Source organism: Staurois parvus, unplaced genomic scaffold (assembly GCF_062004578.1).
Source record: "Staurois parvus isolate SC_StPar_1 unplaced genomic scaffold, SC_StPar_1.0 ptg000523l, whole genome shotgun sequence".
NCBI lineage: Eukaryota > Metazoa > Chordata > Amphibia > Anura > Ranidae > Staurois > Staurois parvus.
Window position 1 is genome coordinate 345266 of NW_028318319.1, and position 19852 is coordinate 365117.

The window sequence follows — 19852 nt, forward strand, 5'->3', positions numbered from 1 at the left end:
ATACATAAGGGGGGATATGATCTCCATGTATAATACATAAGGGGGGGATACATATGGAGATTCATTTTCTTTTCCTCCAGATGTAAAGAGCGCCCCCTTCTCCTCTGTGATGACCTCAGGGGGAATAACTACACCGAATTCACTGTATGAACCACCAATATATTTATAAATGGAGATCATATCCCCCCTTATCTATTATACATGGAGATCATATCCCCCCTTATGTATTATACATGGAGATCATATCCCCCCTTATGTATTATACATGGAGATCATATCCCCCTTATGTATTATACATGGAGATCATATCCCCCCTTATGTATTATACATGGAGATCATATCCCCCTTATGTATTATACATGGAGATCATATCCCCCTTATGTATTATACATGGAGATCATATCCCCCCTTATGTATTATACATGGAGATCATATCCCCCTTATGTATTATACATGGAGATCATATCCCCCCTTATGTATTATACATGGTGATCATATCCCCCCCCTTATGTATTATACATGGTGATCATATCCCCCTTATGTATTATACATGGAGATCATATCCCCCCTTATGTATTATACATGGAGATCATATCCCCCCTTATGTATTATACATGGAGATCAAATCCCCCCTTATGTATTATACATGGAGATCATATCCCCCCTTATGTATTATACATGGAGATCATATCCCCCCTTATGTATTATACATGGAGATCAAATCCCCCCCTTATGTATTATACATGGAGATCATATCCCCCCCTTATGTATTATACATGGTGATCATATCCCCCCTTATGTATTATACATGGAGATCAAATCCCCCCCTTATGTATTATACATGGAGATCATATCCCCCCTTATGTATTATACATGGAGATCATATCCCCCCTTATGTATTATACATGGTGATCATATCCCCCCCTTATGTATTATACATGGAGATCATATCCCTCCTTATGTATTATACATGGAGATCATATCTCCCCTTATGTATTATACATGGAGATCATATCCCCCCTTATGTATTATACATGGAGATCATATCCCCCCTTATGTATTATACATGGTGATCATATCCCCCCTTATGTATTATACATGGAGATCATATCCCCCTTATGTATTATACATGGAGATCATATCCCCCCCTTATGTATTATACATGGAGATCACATCCCCCTTATGTATTATACATGGAGATCATATCCCCCCTTATGTATTATACATGGAGATCACATCCCCCTTATGTATTATACATGGAGATCATATCCCCCCCTTATGTATTATACATGGAGATCATATCTCCCCTTATGTATTATACATGGAGATCATATCCCCCCTTATGTATTATACATGGTGATCATATCCCCCCTTATGTATTATACATGGAGATCATATCCCCCCTTATGTATTATACATGGATATCATATCCCCCCCCTTATGTATTATACATGGAGATCATATCCCCCTTATGTATTATACATGAAGATCATATCCCCCCTTATGTATTATATATCATGTATAATACATAAGGGGGGATATGATCTCCATGTATAATACATAAGGGGGGATATGATCTCCATCCAACTCTCCCTCAAGAGTTGGTTGTGGCCAGCTCAGTGGATTGCTGTAGGAAAGCCCTGGATTCTTTCTTGGATACACAGAATATAACTGGATATAACATTTATAGGGAAAGTTGATCCAGGGGATATCTAATTGCCTCTCGGAGGATCAGAAAGTAATTTTTTCCCTGCAGGTACAAATTGGATCGTGCTTTGCTGGGTTTTTTGCCTTCCTCCGGATCAACTGTAGATTTAGGATTATAACATTTTTTAATTGAACTGGATGGACTTTTGTTTTTATTTTCAGCCAGACTAACTATGTAACTATGTAACCCTAGACCAGTGCCACTCACCTCATCTGATAATTGGTGGTGACCTAGTTGCCCATCAGACATTAGATAGAAGCTGAGTCATTGGGTCATCTAAGGCTTTTCCTAAGTCTTTAACGAGGTCCCTGCATTCTTTACAATTGATTGATACCTGGTGGGCTCATACTGTCAGAGCACGAGGTAATATATTCTACTTGCTCCCTCGTGACAGTTTTGCACAGTTAGACTACATATAGCACACCAAAACTCTTGGCCAATTCTCATCCTCCATTCCTGCTCTTGGTCTGACAATCATGTCTGTCAATTGTCTACTTTTCACATTGGTCTAGTCCCTACGTCATACACCTGGAGAACTAATGACCCCAATATCACTCAACACATTTCTAAGCAAATTGATAATTACTTTATCTTCAGCAATTTAGTTTCTCTTTCACCCGCCTCCCTTTGGACGGCCCATAAGGCAGTCATAAGTGGTAATTTTATTAGCCTAGCTGCATCCTGGAATACAGCCAGACATCAATACCCTCACTAGGGATCTCGATCCACTCTATAATCACCATCCTTCCTCAGATCTATTATCCCAAATTAAAATGGGGGGGGGGGGGGGGAAGGGCCTTGAATTGCTTCTTTCAGCGGTTACAGAAAAAGTCTCTTCGCTGGTCTAGGGCTGAATTCCTTCTCCATAGTAACACTGCTTCTACTAGAAAGTTAAAACAATCAAAAAAGAAGTTCTAGACATTTTCACCAAATTTTTCCGCACATTATTATCCATCCCTCATGCCATCTCCTCTTCCTCCTCTCTTGATTGGCCCAACAAGCTGCTTGCTATGGGGGCACTTGACAGGAAGGAGGAGCCAGGAGTGCCAGCGGGTGACCGGAGAAGAGGAGGATCCAGGCTGCTCTGTGCAAAACTGCTACACACAGCGGGTAAGTATAACATCTTTTATCACATAAGACCAATAATATCGCTTTATCGCTGTTACTAAACCCACAGCAGTACAATCAGTCTGTAGATGCACTAAAGCATGCTTGTTATACTCACTGTGGAACCTAAGGGGTTAATCCTCTGCATTGTGTAAAAACACTATATAAAACATGTAGTGCAGCGCTAAAATATACGTGATCTCAATAACTGGTATTTGTAACACACAATATAAATAATATACGTAAGAAATATTATGACATATGCATATGGATAACGTCCGCGTAACCATATATAAGGAAGGGTGATAAATGTCCCCACAACTGTGAAAAATATTCCAATATTAAATTCAACAGGTGTATCAATAGGTGACTTTTCTACTCCCAGTGATAACTGTAGTCTGGTGATGTGCGGGAAAAATGATAAGATTGCACACTCACCAGAGGCGCAATATAAATGCGCATTTGGGTCACATAAGCCCGAGGTCCCCTCTGTTCTGGGAAGGGTGCAGCCTGGAATGGACAACCTCTTCTTAAGGATAAAGGCAGTGAGTTATGACTTCTAGAGGTCCCCTTTAGAGTTGCGGTGAGGGTCTGCTACAGGTGTCTCTCCTCTGGGCCCTGGGATGGTCACCTTGGGTTCATGGGGGATTAAGTGCTCAGTACGGAGCAAAAAATGGTGCCCATAGTGTAGTATTTCACATATACTTTAGTTTATTAAGTAGTGTAAAAAGATAAATGAACACACATTTGAAAGGTACCCATGGGTCAGTAAAGGGTAGTGGTATGAAGTAATAAAATCTGCAGACAGATAGCATGCAGCCTGAAAGCTGCTAGGTGCACTAACCAGCTAGTTTTCAAGATGGCCGCCGGACCTCCGTGATCCGGCGGCGTGACATCATGGCGTGCGGGGCTCCTCCTTATTGCATTTCGTACAAAATGTACATTCTCAAAAGGGGTGTGCCATAGCAGCCGGACATCAATGTAGATCTATTTATAGTGGTTGGACGCTAATGCCAATTAAGCAGGCGCCATTTTGCTGGTGGTCAGCGCTAATGGCGCATGCACGGGATCATGGGTGCCATTTTGCCGACAATCCGCACTAACTGCGCATGCACGGGACCACGGGAGCCATTTTCTCGTGGGTTATTACAACACGAGAGGATGGCAGCAAGGAACAAGATAACAGCCTCTAACGGGGATTAACAGCCCGTACTTGGCAATAAGAAGAATCATCTCACGTGTGATCTGTGTCCCAAAAAATGGATGTGAAATCGTGATACACGATTTATAACTAAGTGTGCATGCGTGAAGACCGCGGGCGCCATTTCTTTGTAGCTCATTAGCAAGAAAGAAAAACATTTCCTGTGCTCAAAGGCCCCCAGACTCCCAGTCCTATATTGTCTTCCTAAAGTTCACAAAGACCCTACTAATCCACCTGGACGACCCATAGTTAGTGGGATAGGGTCTTTGTGTTCCAGAATTGGTCAGTTCATAGACCATTATTTACAGCCGCTGGTCCTAACCACACCTTCATACCTAAAGGATACGAAGCAAGTGTTAAATGAAACTAAGACCTTTACATGGGATTCCGACCAATTAACGTTTTTGGTAACTGCAGACGTTGCCTGTTTGTATAGCAATATAAACCACGAGGATGCATGTCTGCAGTGGAATAGTATCTTAACACGACAGACAATATTTCTACAATACATAAGTCCTTTATTTTAGACTTATTCGATTTCGCAATGCGAAAGAACTACTTTTGGTTTGACCAAAAATTCTATCTGCAAACTAAGGGAGTCGCCATGGGAGCAAAATTTGCTCCCAGCCTGGCCAATCTATTGGAAGAGGATATGATCTATTCTAGGGAGTGGCCGGAGCTCCTATTCTATAAAAGGTACATAGACGACATCCTCCTCCTATGGCAAGGAGATGAAGAGGCGCTAGTTAATTGAATAATAATAACCCTAATATCCAACTTTCATTTGCTTACAGTACCACTGAAATCATTTTTTTGGATATTACACTGGTTAACAAAAGGAGGCTATCGAATATCAGAGGCGTATTTTAAGATGACAGACAGGAATAGCTAGATCCCAGTTGACAGCTGTCACCATCTTTCATGGCTGCCTAACAAGGGCCAGTTCATGGGGGTGAAAATAAATTGTGCAGACATTAACACTTATCATAGTAAAGCTACCATTCTCAAACAAATATTCCTTGAGAAGGGATATAATAAAGAAACTTTAGATTTAGAGATGGATAACGTGGCTAATATGAATCGTGTCTCTATGTTATCTAATTCCATCACACGTAAGGATAACACATTTTGCCCTTTTGTCACATCATTTAATATACAGCACAAAACCATTAGTAACATCATTAAGAAAAACTGGGATATTTTAAAAGCTGCCCCTGTCTTATTGAGAGCCTTGTTGGACAGACTGGAGATTGTGTTCAGAAAGGCTCCCACACTCAGGAATAAGATTTCCCCCAACATCATAGATCCTCCTCCGAAAACCACATTTTTTGCGAATATGAAGGGCTTTAATCTGTGCAATAAGTGCGTCATATGCAGACAAAGTGGTACATATAACAGAAAAATTACATCTTCCAAGACTGGGAGAAAATATGACATCACTGTCGCGAATGTGCGCACCAGAGGCAGGACGCAGCCTCCATTTTGTTAAGAATCTCCATTTTCTCCCCTCATACTTCCCCCCTCCCTCTCTGAGAGGCACAGTGACATTTGGCCAGTGTGTGTGTGTGTTAAAAGTGTCACAGGAGGCCGGAGCCCAGCAGGGAGCCACAAAGTGCTTTGCTGTCCAGAGAACCTGTGCAATTTAACAATATATAATCCCCCTGCGCTCCACTGGTATGAACAAACACAACCCCAAATATATGCAAGCTGCTACCACCTATTCCCAATACCACAGGATGTATGACATAAAAAACAACATTGGTGAAGCGCTTCACATGAAAAACTAAATAAGTAGGTGCAATGATATAAAATACATATAAAGTGACCACACTGTATTGAAAGGTATTGATAACTAATGCTAAATAATCCCCCCCAAAAAAATATACAAGTGCCAAGTGCTGGGAGTGCAAAACAGGTCATGCGTTTGCTGACTAGATCGTGCCAAAATAAAATATATGCACAGTAAACATAATACACAATAACATTACACACTCTAACTGAAAGTGGAACGTGCTCAGTATGGGTATGAATATAGGTTAAAAGTAAAATCCACAATAAAGTGCAAAACAGGTCATGCGTTTGCTAACTAGACTGTGCCAAAATGCAATATATGCACAATATACATAATACACAATAACATTGCACACTCTAACTAAAAATAAAAAGTGCTTAGTAGGAGTATGAATATTGGTTAAAGTAAAATAAAGTGCAAAACAGGTCATGCGTTTGCTGATTAAATTGTGCCAAAATACAATATATGCACAGTGAAATAATACACAATAACATTGCACACTCTAACTGAAAGTGACAGGTGCTCAGTAGGAGTATAAATAATGGTAAAAAGTAAAATCCACAATAAAGTGCAATAACAAAGTGCTTGACATTTCATGTGCAAATAAACACTGCGATGTCAGTGCTTCAATTCTCCACTCCAAACATGATGCGTGTTAGCATGCCACACGTGTATATCGTAACCCAAAAATGGCTAAAGTGCCTCCTCACCTTAACCATGCGACCCCTAAGGGCCACAATGCTTTAGGTAATATAGCTCCACCAGACTGGGAATCTCTGTAATAATACTCCTGTAGTACCACTCGATCTCCTCTGCAGGTCACTTATGCCCTCAGATGGTAATACCCCCAGGGATAATCACAATGCCATAGAGAGGTGGACAAAGAGAGCCTCCATAGTGAAATGCCATTTATTCCATATAGCAGATAAAAACAAACCAAAAGAGAACACTCACAGTATAGCAGATCTCATACAGGTGGTCTGCCATGTGCTGTGGGTGTACTGCAAGGTGCTGGGTGTTCAATGATGGTGTCTGCCGGAAATGTTTAACCAGAAGTACATCACTGCGCTCTACGCGTTACTCCACGATATCACGTGGCTTCATCAGTGTGTTAAAAGTGTCACAGGAGGCCGGAGCCCAGCAGGGAGCCACAAAGTGCTTTGCTGTCCAAAGAACCTGTGCAATTTAACATCTCTTAAGGAGATAGCTCAGCCTTCCCAGGAGTTCAAAAGACATTGAACCAGATGGCCTTTTTGGAAATCCATTTTTCCCTTATGTGTCAGGAATGGACTCGCCAATGGTGGTGGGACTCACCTGCCTTGTGGGCTGCAGTACCAGGGCTGGCCAGAGGGTGCTCTCAGCAACCAGAAGCTCACTCCTGCAATCAGCCATCACCTGAGGCTGATTGCAGGAGGTGTATTTAAGGAATGGCCAGACCTTCAGTCAGCGCCTTAGTGTATGTTTCCCATGAGCCCCTGTACCTGCATCCTGTCTGCTTCCTGCCTGATTCCTGATTCTGAATGAACTCCGCCTGTCCTGACCTCGGCTATTCCTGACCACTCTCCAGCCTGCTCCTTTGGTACCTTGCCTGCCTGATTGTTCCTGACCCGGCCCGCCTGACCACTCCACCTTACCAGCCCTGACTGCTCTTGTCTGTGTACATTCCGTTATCAGTTGGAGGTTTGGTTTTGTTATATTGTGCGTGTATATTTGTGTATAACCTTTAATAAATTATATTGTTACACCATACTTGAGCCTGCGTTTCCATGTGTCAGTTCACGCATCTCTGGTCTAACCGGGAGCCCTGACATTACACCAAGGCCATTCCAGACCAGAAGTGGCTGCACAGGGAAGCCATCTTGGCTTGTTGTGAAGGATGCATCCGGAGGAGGTTATATACTTGTGTCTGCTAGTCTTAGATGACAGAGAATATTCCTATCAGACTCTGCAGGAGTATGCCAGGGATCAGCTGCTAGAATACATACATGTCGCTCATTCCCTAGTAGATCAGGGCACCGAGTTTTCTGAGGTGCAACCATTGATTCAGGCTTGTGTTGAGTTGGCTTCATCTAGTACCCCTGAAAGCAGAAATGACTTTCTTCCACCATTCAGTGTGGATCAAATAGAATCACTGGTATGGTTGTTGGAGGATGATCCGGATTGCTTCTGGAAACATTATTCAGCATGTTCACCACATGTGCTAGTGGAGTGTATAAACGCAGTGCAGTCTTTGGTCAGACAGGCTATGTGTAAGCGGAGTTGTGTTCAACCAATACTACAGTCCTGGTCAGACTTGTTACACCCAGCCTCAGGCAGCTTGCAACAAGCCCATCTTGCTTCGAATTATTCCTCTGCTCAAAGCTCTATTATGCATCCCCGACAGCACCCACAGTGACAGCCCAATATACCCTGCTAGCTACCACATGTCAGTACCATGTTCCCACTCGCTGCACCTATCCTGCCTTTAACCCTGTAAAAAAGGCCGCTGTAACAACTATTCCCTCCTCTGTTCCACCCTCCAGCTCTTCTCTGCCCCAGCTACTCCATCCAATTACAGACCTGCATTTACTTGCAGTGCCCCAGTAACTAAACCCAAGAAGAAGCAAAAATTCTTTCCAACCAGTACCATCCTACCAGTATCCAAACCAGTCAGCCTGCTGTCTGAGAACCCGGCTTCCGTTGTTCAGCCTGATGACTAATGACCCAGTGTACGCTACCCAGCCTGATGACCCGATCCAGCCCGATGACCCGATCCAGCCCGATGACCCGATCCAGAGTGATGACCCGATCCAGAGTGATGACCCGGTGTTCGTGATCCAGCCTGATGACCCGATCCAGCCTGATGACCCGGTGTTCGTGATCCAGCCTGATGGCCCGATCTGTCCTGATGACCCGATCCGGCCTGATGACCCGATACAGCCTGATGGCCCGATCCAGCCTGATGACCCGGTGTTCGTGATCCAGCCTGATAATCTGATCCAGCCTGATGACCCTGTGTTCGTGATCCAGCCTGATGACCCGATCCAGCCTGATGACCTGATCCAGCCTGATGACCCAGTGTTTGTGATCCAGCCTGATGACCCGATCCAGCCTGATGACCCGATCCAGCCTGCTGACCCGGTGTTCGTGATCCAGCCTGATGGCCCAATCCAGCCTGATGACCCGATCCAGCCTGATGACCCGGTGTTCGTGATCCAGCCTGATGGCCCGATCCAGCCAGATGACCCGATCCAGCCAGATGACTCGGTGCCCGCTGTCGTGCCAGATGACTTGGTGCCTGCTGTCGTGCCAGATGACTCGGTGCCCGCTGTCGTGCCAGATGACTCGGTGCCCGCGGTCGTGCCAGGTGACTCGGTGCCCACTGTCGAGCCAGGTGACTCGGTGACCGCTGTCGAGCCAGGTGACTCGGTCGCCGCTGTCGAGCCAGGTGACTCGGTGCCCGCTGTTCTGCCAGATGACTCGGTGCCCGCTGTCGTGCCAGATGACTCGGTGCCCGCTGTTCTGCCTGGTGACTCGATGCCCGCTGTTCTGCCAGATGACTCAGTGCCCGCTGTCGTGCCAGGTGACTCGGTGCCCGCTGTCAAGCTTGGTGACTCGGTTGCCTGCTGTCGTGCCAGATGACTCTGTGCCCGCTGTCGTGCCAGATGACTCAGTGCCCGTTCTGCCTGGTGACTCGCTGCCCGCTGTTCTGCCAGATGACTCGGTGCCCGCTGTTCTGACAGATTACTCGGTGCCCTCTGTCATGCCAGATGACTCGGTGCCCGCCGTCATGCCAGATGACTCGGTGCCCGCTGTCGTGGCAGATGACTCGGTGCCCGCCGTTGAGCTTGGTGACTCGGTGCCCGCTGTCGTGCCAGATGACTCGGTGCCCGCTGTCGTGCCAGATGACTCGGTGCCCGCTGTCGTGCCAGATGACTCGGTGCCCACTGTTCTGCCTGGTGACTCGGTGCCCGCTGTTCTGCCTGGTGACTCGGTGCTCGCTGTCGTGCCAGATGACTCGGTGCCCGCTGTCGAGCTTGATGGCCTCTGCCCGCTGCTCCACCTGACGTGCCTCTGCCTGCTGCCCAGCCTGATGTGCCTCTGCCCGCTGCCCAGCCTGATGTGCCTCTGCCCACTGCCCGGCCTGATGTGCCTCTGCCCGCTGCCCAGCCTGATGTGCCTCTGCCCGCTGCCCAGCCTGATGTGCTGCTGCCCAGCCTGATGTGCCTCCGCCCGTTGCCCAGCCTGATATGCCAGCCCCTGATATCCAGCCAGTTACCTGACCCAGGCGGTGGAACATTTTGCCCACTAAGGACTGTTTGGAGCGTCCTGAGGCCGCACCTTGAGGGGGGGGTACTGTCAGGAATGGACTCGCCAATGGTGGTGGGACTCACCTGCCTTGTGGGCTGCAGTACCAGGGCTGGCCAGCGGGTGCTCTCAGCAACCAGAAGCTCACTCCTGCAATCAGCCATCACCTGAGGCTGATTGCAGGAGGTGTATTTAAGGAATGGCCAGACCTGCAGTCAGTGCCTTGGTGTACCTGCATCCTGTCTGCTTCCTGCCTGATTCCTGATTCTGCTTGATCCTGATTGTTAATGAACTTTGCCTGTCCTGACCTCGGCTATTCCGGACCACTCTCCAGCCTGCTCCTTTGGTACCTTGTCTGCCTGATTGTTCCTGACCCGGCCCGCCTGACCACTCCACCTCACCAGCCCTGACTGCTCTTGTCTGTGTACTTTCCTTTATCAGTTGGAGGTTTGGTTTTGTTATATTGTGCATGTATATTTGTGTATAACCTTTAATAAATTATATTGTTACACCATACTTGAGCCTGTGTTTCCCTGTGTCAGTTCACGCATCTCTGGTCTTACTGGGAGCCCTGACACTATGTCTCATATCTTGGAATATGAGAGACTTACATAAAAACCAGACATATCATCAGATTGGCTAAGAGGAGACGAACATTTTGGTAGGTCACTCTCCTTGTCCCAAATACATAGGGACGCAGAAAAGTAGATCTCGGGAACCAGGCAGTGTATAATTTCATATATAATATCTAATCAATCCTCAGACGTGTCTGCATAATAATCTACCTGCGGGTGGAATGTCACTTGTGCAGATGGAAAGTTATGGGTCAAAATATGAGTTACAAGAGATTTTGGCTCTAGTTGAGGTATCCGCCCAGACCTCCACGCCCTAAACGGGGTATTGGTCCTTGACTTCAGAGACACCCCCTGCTGAGGAACTACAAATTAGGCTGTCATGCCTAAGAGAGCTGAGTTGAAGACGTCTCCCATTTTAACATCAGTACCACCTGGGGAGACCCTTGCCCTTTCGCTCTGAAACTTGATCTGCTACCCCAGGACTTTGACAAGTACCTTAACCCTTTCACTTCTCTCTGATATTTCTGTGCTGTGCTGTTGTTCTCTGTATATTTATATATATATCTTAGTTACATCTTTTTCTGTAAATATTTTTATTGCACCCGTTTGACCTTTTAGTAATAAATCTTTCCTTCTGAAAGTGTTAAACTGTTTCTATAGCTCTTTATTGCAATTTTCGAATTCCTGCCTCTAAAGAGAACGCTACTGTGATTGTTTAACCCTCTGTATAAACGGCCTGCAGTGACCGTGTTAAACAGACGATTACCTCAATCATTATAGTGTTATAGCTGATATCGCCGAGTTTCCTCTTTCTCTGTACAAAAAGAGGTGGTGGCAGTGTGAAGGGTTAATTGCGTAATTAACCTGACCCAGTAACAAGCGCATTCAGGCTGCCGGTACATCGATTGTGGTCCAATTAGATGGAAAATCAATGTGCAGGGTGCAGCTGGGTGTGGCATTGTTACACACGTGACAGCATGGTTTTAGATTGGCTAGTCCTTCGGTCACGAGTTTGGTGAGAAGGGCTGGGGTCTGACGCCGCGTTCGTCACATTATTGGTGACAGCGATCGTGGGATCGTCACATATTAGTGGCAGCGATCCTGCGTCCGTCACAATCACCACATTTTTAACGTGTAATAGTCGCTATGCAGTGTACCTTTTTAGAATGCCCTTGTAAAAAACAATACATTAGCCGCACTACAAGGAGACTCAGAGACAAGTTCAGGGAACATGTCAATAATATTAAAAAAGGATTGAGAGAACATTCACTCTCCAAACATTTCAGATACTGCCACAATAGAGACCCGACAACTCTAAAATTTACTGGTATTGACATTGCCCAGGGTCACTGGCGAGATACTAATAAGTGTAGATTGGTCTCACAAATGGAAACTAGATGGATATATGAAATGAGAACCCTGACTCCTGATGGCCATAATGTAGAAGTGGATATTAATTGTTTTATAGACAACAGTTGATTTTATCAATCTTTATTTTTACTATACGCTGCCTGACTCTTCCTCCATATTTATTTTTAGCCTTCTTAGGACATCTTTTTACCTGTATTTCTATAGTTATCCTGGTCTATACATTTTTATAGTTATCCTGGTCTGTATATATATTTTTTTTACTTGTTATTTATGAGCATTCATTCTCTTGTCATTTTACATTGTTCTCTTTGTATTGTTCTCTTGCACATCCGTTTATGTGGCACTGAATTTGTTTTTTCCATTTTGGCTACAGAGTTCATTGTGGACCCTGTATCCATTATCCTATTAATTTTTTGTGGCTATATATTATATATCTTTTATGTTATTGCATTTTAGTCCTTTCATATTATTGACGGGTATCACATTGGATTTCCATTTACATTTTTTATCATAACATTTTTACCATATGTTTATTATATGTATTTGGTCCTAGCATTGAATCACTTACCAGCCTAATTTCAATTCCCAATTTTCATATACATTTTTTTATTAATAATTTTTTAGTTTATTAATTGGTCCCTTTATTTTAATATACATGTTTTTAGTGTGATCTGACACTAGCGGATTCAGTTACACTATTACTTTATCCATACCAGTTTAATAATTATCACTTTTTTATTAACCTTTTTTATTAACTTATGTCTCTCCTATTGGGACTTTCCATACATAGTTTACATAACTGCACTTAATTTTCTATCATTGGTCCATATTACGTTATGTACTGGTCCTTGTTGATATACATTATATTGTAGCCCCAGAAACAAAATGCTCCACGAAAAAATGGCGGCTGCTTTTGTGCGCATGCGCACTTTACACTGACCGCAACCATGAGTTTACATTTATTATAACATGATTGTGATCACTAACAGATTCGAGGGCAACCCAGATTTTAATATACACCTATACACTTAGTCTTTTCAATATGTTTTCATATTTTTATGTTATGGCCCTGTAAAAGTTTTTCTGTAGTGCCCATGAGCTACAAAGAAATGGCGCCCACAGTCTTCACGCATGCGCACTTAGTCGTAGATCATGTATCACGATCTCACATCCATTTTTGGGACACAGATCACACGTGAGATGATTCTTCTTATTGCCAAGTACGGGCTGCTAATCCCCGTTAGAGGCTGTTATCTTGTTCCTTGCTGCCATCCTCTCATGTTGTAATAACCCACGAGAAAATGGCGCCCGTGGTCCTGCGCATGCGCAGTTAGTGCGGATTGTCGGCAAAATGGTGCCTGTGATCTCGCGCATGCACAATTAGCGCTGACCACCAGCAAAATGGCGCCTGCATAATTGGCATTAGCGTCCAACCACTATAAATAGATCTACATTGATGTCCGGCTGCTATGGCACACCCCTTTTGAGAATGTACATTTTGTACAAAATGCATTAAGGAGGAGCCCCGCACGCCATGATGTCACGCCGCCGGATCACGGAGGTCCGGTGGCCATCTTGAAAACCAGCTGGTTAGTGCACCTAGCAGCTTTCAGGCTGCATGCTATCTGTATGCAGATTTTATTCATACCACTACCCTTTACTGACCCATGGGTACCTTTTAAATGTGTGTTCATTTATATTTTTACACTACTTAATAAACTAAAGTATATGTGAAATACTACACTATGGGCACCATTTTTTGCTCCGCACTGATCACTTAATCCCCCAGGAACCCAAGGGACCATCCCAGGGCCCAGAGGAGAGACACCTGTAGCAGACCCTCACCGCAGCTCCAAAGGGGACCTCTAGAAGTCATAACTCACTGCCTTTATCCTTAAGAGGTTATCCATTCCAGGCTGCACCCTTCCCAGAACAGAGGGGACCTCGGGCTTATTTGACCCAAATGCGCATTTATATTGCGCCTCTGGTGAGTGTGCAATCTTATCATTTTTCCCGCACATCACCGGACTACAGTTATCACTGGGAGTAGAGAAGTCACCTATTGATACACCTGTTGAATTTAATTTTGGAATATTTTTCACAGTCGTGGGGACATTTATCACCCTTCCTTATATATGGTTACGCGGACGTTATCCATATCCATATGTCATAATATTTCTTACGTATATTATTTATAGTGTGTTACAACTACCAGTTATTGAGATCACGTATATTTTAGCGCTGCACTACATGTTTTATATGGTTTTTTAGAAGGTTATATGGCTTCCCTTTTAGTGTTCTAGCCGCTTTTCCATCCCTAAGCGCTCGCTGAGCCCGATCTTTTACATTGTGTAAAAACACTGTTTGATTCCTGTCCTTTCTGATCCTCCCCTTCTAGTGTCCCCCTCTTATCTCCTAATAAGACATTTCGTGTGCAGTCACTCTGCACATGCTCTGTTTGGTGTGTGTTGCTAGAGAGGTTTTTTCTCCTGGGAGAGTGCATGTTATCAGCACACTGCCAATCAGCACTGTCCAGACAGAGGTCAGGGGTTCTCCATCCAGAGAAAAATGAAAACTCCTCCAACAAGCTTTAACCATGGCTCTGCTGGACACTGATAGAAGTCACAAGACTGCTACATACCGCTGATGAGAAAATAAATTTAGCAGTTTATATTTACTAAAATAATTGCATTTCCATGTTCTGTGTACTGTGGGAGACCAGATATAGTGAATGCAGGGTCTGGGGAGAGCGGATATAGTGAATGCAGGGTCCTGGGAGAGCGGATATAGTGAATGCAGGGTCCTAGGAGAGCGGATATAGTGTATGCTGGGTCCAGGGAGAGCGGATATAGTGAATGCGGGGTCCAGGGAGAGCGGATATAGTGAATGCGGGGTCCGGGGAGAGCGGGTATAGTGAATGCAGGGTCCTGGGAGAGCGGATATAGTGTATGCTGGGTCCGGGGAGAGCGGATATAGTGAATGCGGGGTCCGAGGAGAGCGGATATAGTGAATGTGGGGTCCGGGGAGAGCGGATATAGTGAATGTGGGGTCCGGGGAGAGCGGATATAGTGAATGCGGGGTCCGGGGAGAGCGGATATAGTGAATGCGGGGTCCGGGGAGAGTGGATAGAGCGAATGCAGGGTCCGGGGAGAGCGGATATAGTGAGTGCAGGGTCCGGGGAGAGCGGATATAGTGAGTGCGGGGTCCAGGGAGAGCGGATATAGTGAATGCGGGGTCCGGGGAGAGAGGATATAGTGAATGCGCGGTCCGGGGAGAGAGGATATAGTAAATGCGCGGTCCGGGGAGAGCGGATATAGTGAATGCGGGGTCCGGGGAGAGCGGATATAGTGAATGCGGGGTCCAGGGAGAGAGGATATAGTGAATGCGCGGTCCGGGGAGAGAAGATATAGCAATTGCAGGGTCCGGGGAGAGTGGATAGAGCGAATGCGGGGTCTGGGGAGTGCAGATATGGTGAATGCATTATCCGGGGAGAGTGGATCTAGTGAATGCGGGGTCCAAAAGACTGGATATAGTGAATGCAGAGTCTGGGGAGAGCAGATATAGTGAATGCAGGGTCCGGGGAGAGCGGATATAGTGAATACGGGGTCCGAGGAGAGCGGATATAGTGAATGCGAGGTTCGGGAAGGGCAGATATAGTGAATGCGGGGTCCGGGGGCGGGCGGATATAGTGAATGCAGGGTCTGGGGAGAACAGATATAGTGAATGCAGGGTCTGGGGAGAGCAGATATAGTGAATGCAGGGTCCGGGGAGAGCAGATATAATGAATGCGGGGTCCGGGGAGAGCGGATATAGTGATTGCAGGGTCCGGGGAGAGCGCATATAGTGAATGAGGGGTCCAGGGAGAGCGGATATAGTGAATGCAGGGTCTGGGGAGAGCGGATATAGTGAATGCAGGGTCCGGGGAGAGCGGATATAGTGAATGCTGGGTCCGGGGAGAGCAGATATAGTGAATGCAGGGTCTGGGGAGAGCAGATATAGTAAATGCTGGGTCCGGGAAGAGCGGATATAGTGAATGCAGGGTCCGGGGAGAGCAGATATAGTGAATGCAGGGTCTGGGGAGAGCGGATATAGTGAATGCAGGGTCCGGGGAGAGCGGATATAGTGAATGCAGGGTCTGGGGAGAGTGGATATAGTGAATGCGGGATCCGGGGAGAGCGGATATAGTGAATGCAGGGTCCAGGGAGAGCGGATATAGTGAATGCAGGGTCCAAGGAGATCGGATATAGTGAATGCATGGTCTGGGGAGAGAGTACATAGTGAATGCGGGGTCCGGGGAGAGCGGATATAGTAAATGCGGGGTCCGGGGAGAGCGGATATAGTGAATGCGGGGTCCGGGGAGAGCGGATATAGTGAATGCGGGGTCCGGGGAGAGCGGATATAGTGAATGCGGGGTCCGGGGAGAGCGGATATAGTGAATGCCGGGTCCGGGGTTTAGGAACACTTTAAGTATAAAACCCTTTTTCAGTACCTACAACATACCCACTACTTACCTGCTACTGTATTGTACACATTCAGAGTCCTGCATGCAGAGATGGTCTGTTTTAGGGAAGCGTGTTCCACCTCTACACCAAGCACGGCGCCGTCATCTATATCTGCACTCGGGGTGATAGTAATGGAGCAGAGATACTCGTACATTCCTATACAGGATTTTGTCATCTCAACAGGTAACAATGTATGATGTTCAGCATTTCCTTCCAGAAGAGGCAGAACAATAGAATTATTGGATGCTGTCCGTTCTGTAGATTCCCAGGAGGCAATAAGCTGTTTTTTTATGGCTTTACGTCTTTTCACAAATACATTTATCTGGATTTCCTTTTGTCCGAAATGTGTTATCTGCCAAGTTAGAGTTGTTTCCTTCATATGAGTCATACGACGATCCCCTGAGATCTCAGATATAGTAAGAACATCTATAAAACAACGAGAAGAAGTCAAATACATTTCTAGTTCATCTTACTCTATATGCCTTATGAATGTATTAAAGGGCATCTTGATGGATAATTTGCTCATCATTTCCCTTATAGTACAAATGTCAACCAAGAGATACAAAGATGTGTACAACACACATGAAAAACTCTGTACATTTCAGCGCTCAGAGGTCTACCAAAGATGACCACAAATGATGTATGATATACAATGGACCATGGACTTCGCCAGGAATGTGTAGTGGATGCTGCCCTCCTCAACCAGGGAAGACTTGTGAAAACTACAAAAAAGAAAAATCAGGAGGGCACAAATGCCCATTGTTCACAAAGCATAGATGCCAAAAGGATACTTACAGAAGTGGAAAGTAAAATCACCAAAAAAATAGAAGATGCCACAGCAAGGGGAATCACATTTGTCCATGCATCCCAGCTAGGCTTGCAAGCTGACGTGTTACAAAGGCGTACTCCTCCTCAGTGTTATGCTAGCCAACATCTCCAACAATCCAGCTGAATTACATGGATACATGTGATTCCCCTTGTTGTGGTATCTTGTGTGTTTTATGCGATTTTACTTTCTACTTTTGTGAGTATCCATTTGGCATCTATGTTTTGTGAACAATAAATCATTGGTAATGCACTAGGCATTGGACCCTCCTTTTTGTAGCTTTCACAAGAGAAAAAAAAAAAGAAGTGAGACTTATTGAAGGTGCTCCCTTTCAAGGAGTAACAAGCAATCATATATACTGCTAAAAACATACACTATATTGCCAAAAGTATTGGGCCCGCCCTCCAAATCATTGGATTCAAGTGTTCCAATCCCTTCCATGGACACAGGTGTATACAATCCAGCCCCTAGGCATGCAGACTGCTTCTACAAACATTGGTGAAAGAATGGGTCGCTCTCAGGAGCTCAGTGACTCCATGCGTGGTCCCGTGATAGGTGGCCACCTGGGCAATAAGTCCATCCGTGACATTTCCTGGCTACTAAATATTCCACGATCAACTGTTAGTGGGATTACAATAAAGTGGTAGGCCACGCATGCTGAAGCACACAGTGCGCAGAAATTGCCAACTGTCTGCAGAGTCAATAGCTAAAGACCTCCAAACTTGGTGTGGCCTTCAGATTAGCACAACAACAGTGCATGGAAAGCTTCAAGGAATGGGTTTCCATGGCCAAGTAGCTGCATCCAAGCCTTGTATAACAAGTGCAATGCAAAGCATTGGATGCCATGGTGTAAAGCACGTCGCCACTGGACTCTAGAGACGTGTTCCCTGGAGCGACCAATCACACTTCTCTGTCTGGCAATCCAATGGCTGTGTCTGGGTTTGGTGGTTGCCAGGAGAACGGTACTTGCCTGACTGCATTGTGCCAAGTGTCAAGTTTGGTGGAGGGGGGATTAAGGTGGGGTGGGTGTTTTCAGATTTTTGGCTTGGCCCCCTAGTTCCAGTGAAGGGAACTCTTAAGGGGACATTTTGGACAATTTCATGCTCCCAACTTTGTGGGAGGAGTTTGGGGATGGCCCCTTCCTGTTCCAACATGACTGCACACCAGTGCACAAAGCAAGGTCCATAAAGACATGGAGGAGCCAGTTTGGGGTGAAGGCACTTGACTGGCCTGCACAGAGTCCTGACCTCAACCCCAACCTAGAACACCTGTGGGAAGAATTAGAGCGGAGACTGTGAGCCAGGCCTCCTCCCCCGACATCAATGCCTGACCTGACAAATGTGCTTCTGGAAGAATGGTCCAACCTTCCCATAGACACCCTCCTAAACCTTGTGGACGGCCTTCCCAGAAGAGTTGAAGCTGTTATAGCTGCAAAGGGTGGGGCCAACTCAATATTGAACCCTATGGACTAAGACTGAGATGGCATTAAAGTTCATGTGCGTGGAAAGGCAGGCGGGCAATACGGTGTATACAGTATATAGTGTCACATAAACTTCTCTTAGCACAATACATCATTTTAGGCCCCTTTCACATGGAGTGGAGTCTACTGACTCAGTGGGGTATCTGTCCTATGATCCCCGCTTAGCAGGCAGATGACAAATCCATGTCTGCTGCCTGTCCGTTTACACCTGACTGTCATCTAATCCAAGCCACCCAGATGGACAGGAATGGATCCCCCATCTGTTTGTTTTTAGTGGATCAGATGCAGGCTTGTATAAATGGACACAAGTACGTTTACATCCACTGCTCCATAAAGGGAAATGGATGTCCGATCCGGTCTGCTTGAAAAATAGACAGACGGACTTGACCGGTCCACTTGTTTGAAAGGAGCCAAAAGCAAGAATAAATGAATACATAATTACAGTCCAAGCGTTGTTAGAGTAGTGATATGCTTGAAACATCTCCCATGGCCAACCCATGTATACTATAACTGCTTGTTGACTGCATCACATGGGTGAACGGCGGCAAAGCGGGCTCCCTGGATCACGTACCTAGTATGTGATCTGTGGTTCCGGGTAAGGGGTGCACGCTTGCACCCATCACTATGACTGTGCTGTGGCCATGGATGCCTGGTGATCCCCTTGTGTCAGAGAGGCAGTTATTGACTTTGTGCATTCCGCTCAAAATTTTGGAATTTGAAGGAATTTGTTGAGGGATTTTAGGACCAGGATAGGAGGAATACCCCCCCCCCCTTAGGTTTTGGTACCATGAACAGGTCAAAAACATCTTCAAAGACTCAGTAGGCAATATTTACACAATAAGTAAGTGTATTACATGCTCAAGTCAGTACGTGATTCAAGGAATTTACTTTATGTTGCCTGCACAAAACACACTTTATGGAAAAGGGTGAGAGAGCACAGGAGATTCATTGAAGAGGGTTCCACCAAGCATAGTGTGCCTCAGCACTTCTCGCTTAAACGTAA

General features: G+C 45.6%; 1 protein-coding gene across 1 annotated transcript in view; it reads right to left on the minus strand.

The window, feature by feature from the left end:
* The window catches only part of LOC149451750 (uncharacterized), a 183799-nt gene that overhangs the window by 20704 nt on the left and 143243 nt on the right, over nucleotides 1-19852 (minus strand). The window contains exon 7 of the mRNA XM_089690223.1: nucleotides 16553-16969. Coding sequence (XP_089546349.1) covers nucleotides 16553-16969 — 417 coding nt within the window. The remainder of the gene's footprint in view (nucleotides 1-16552; nucleotides 16970-19852) is intronic.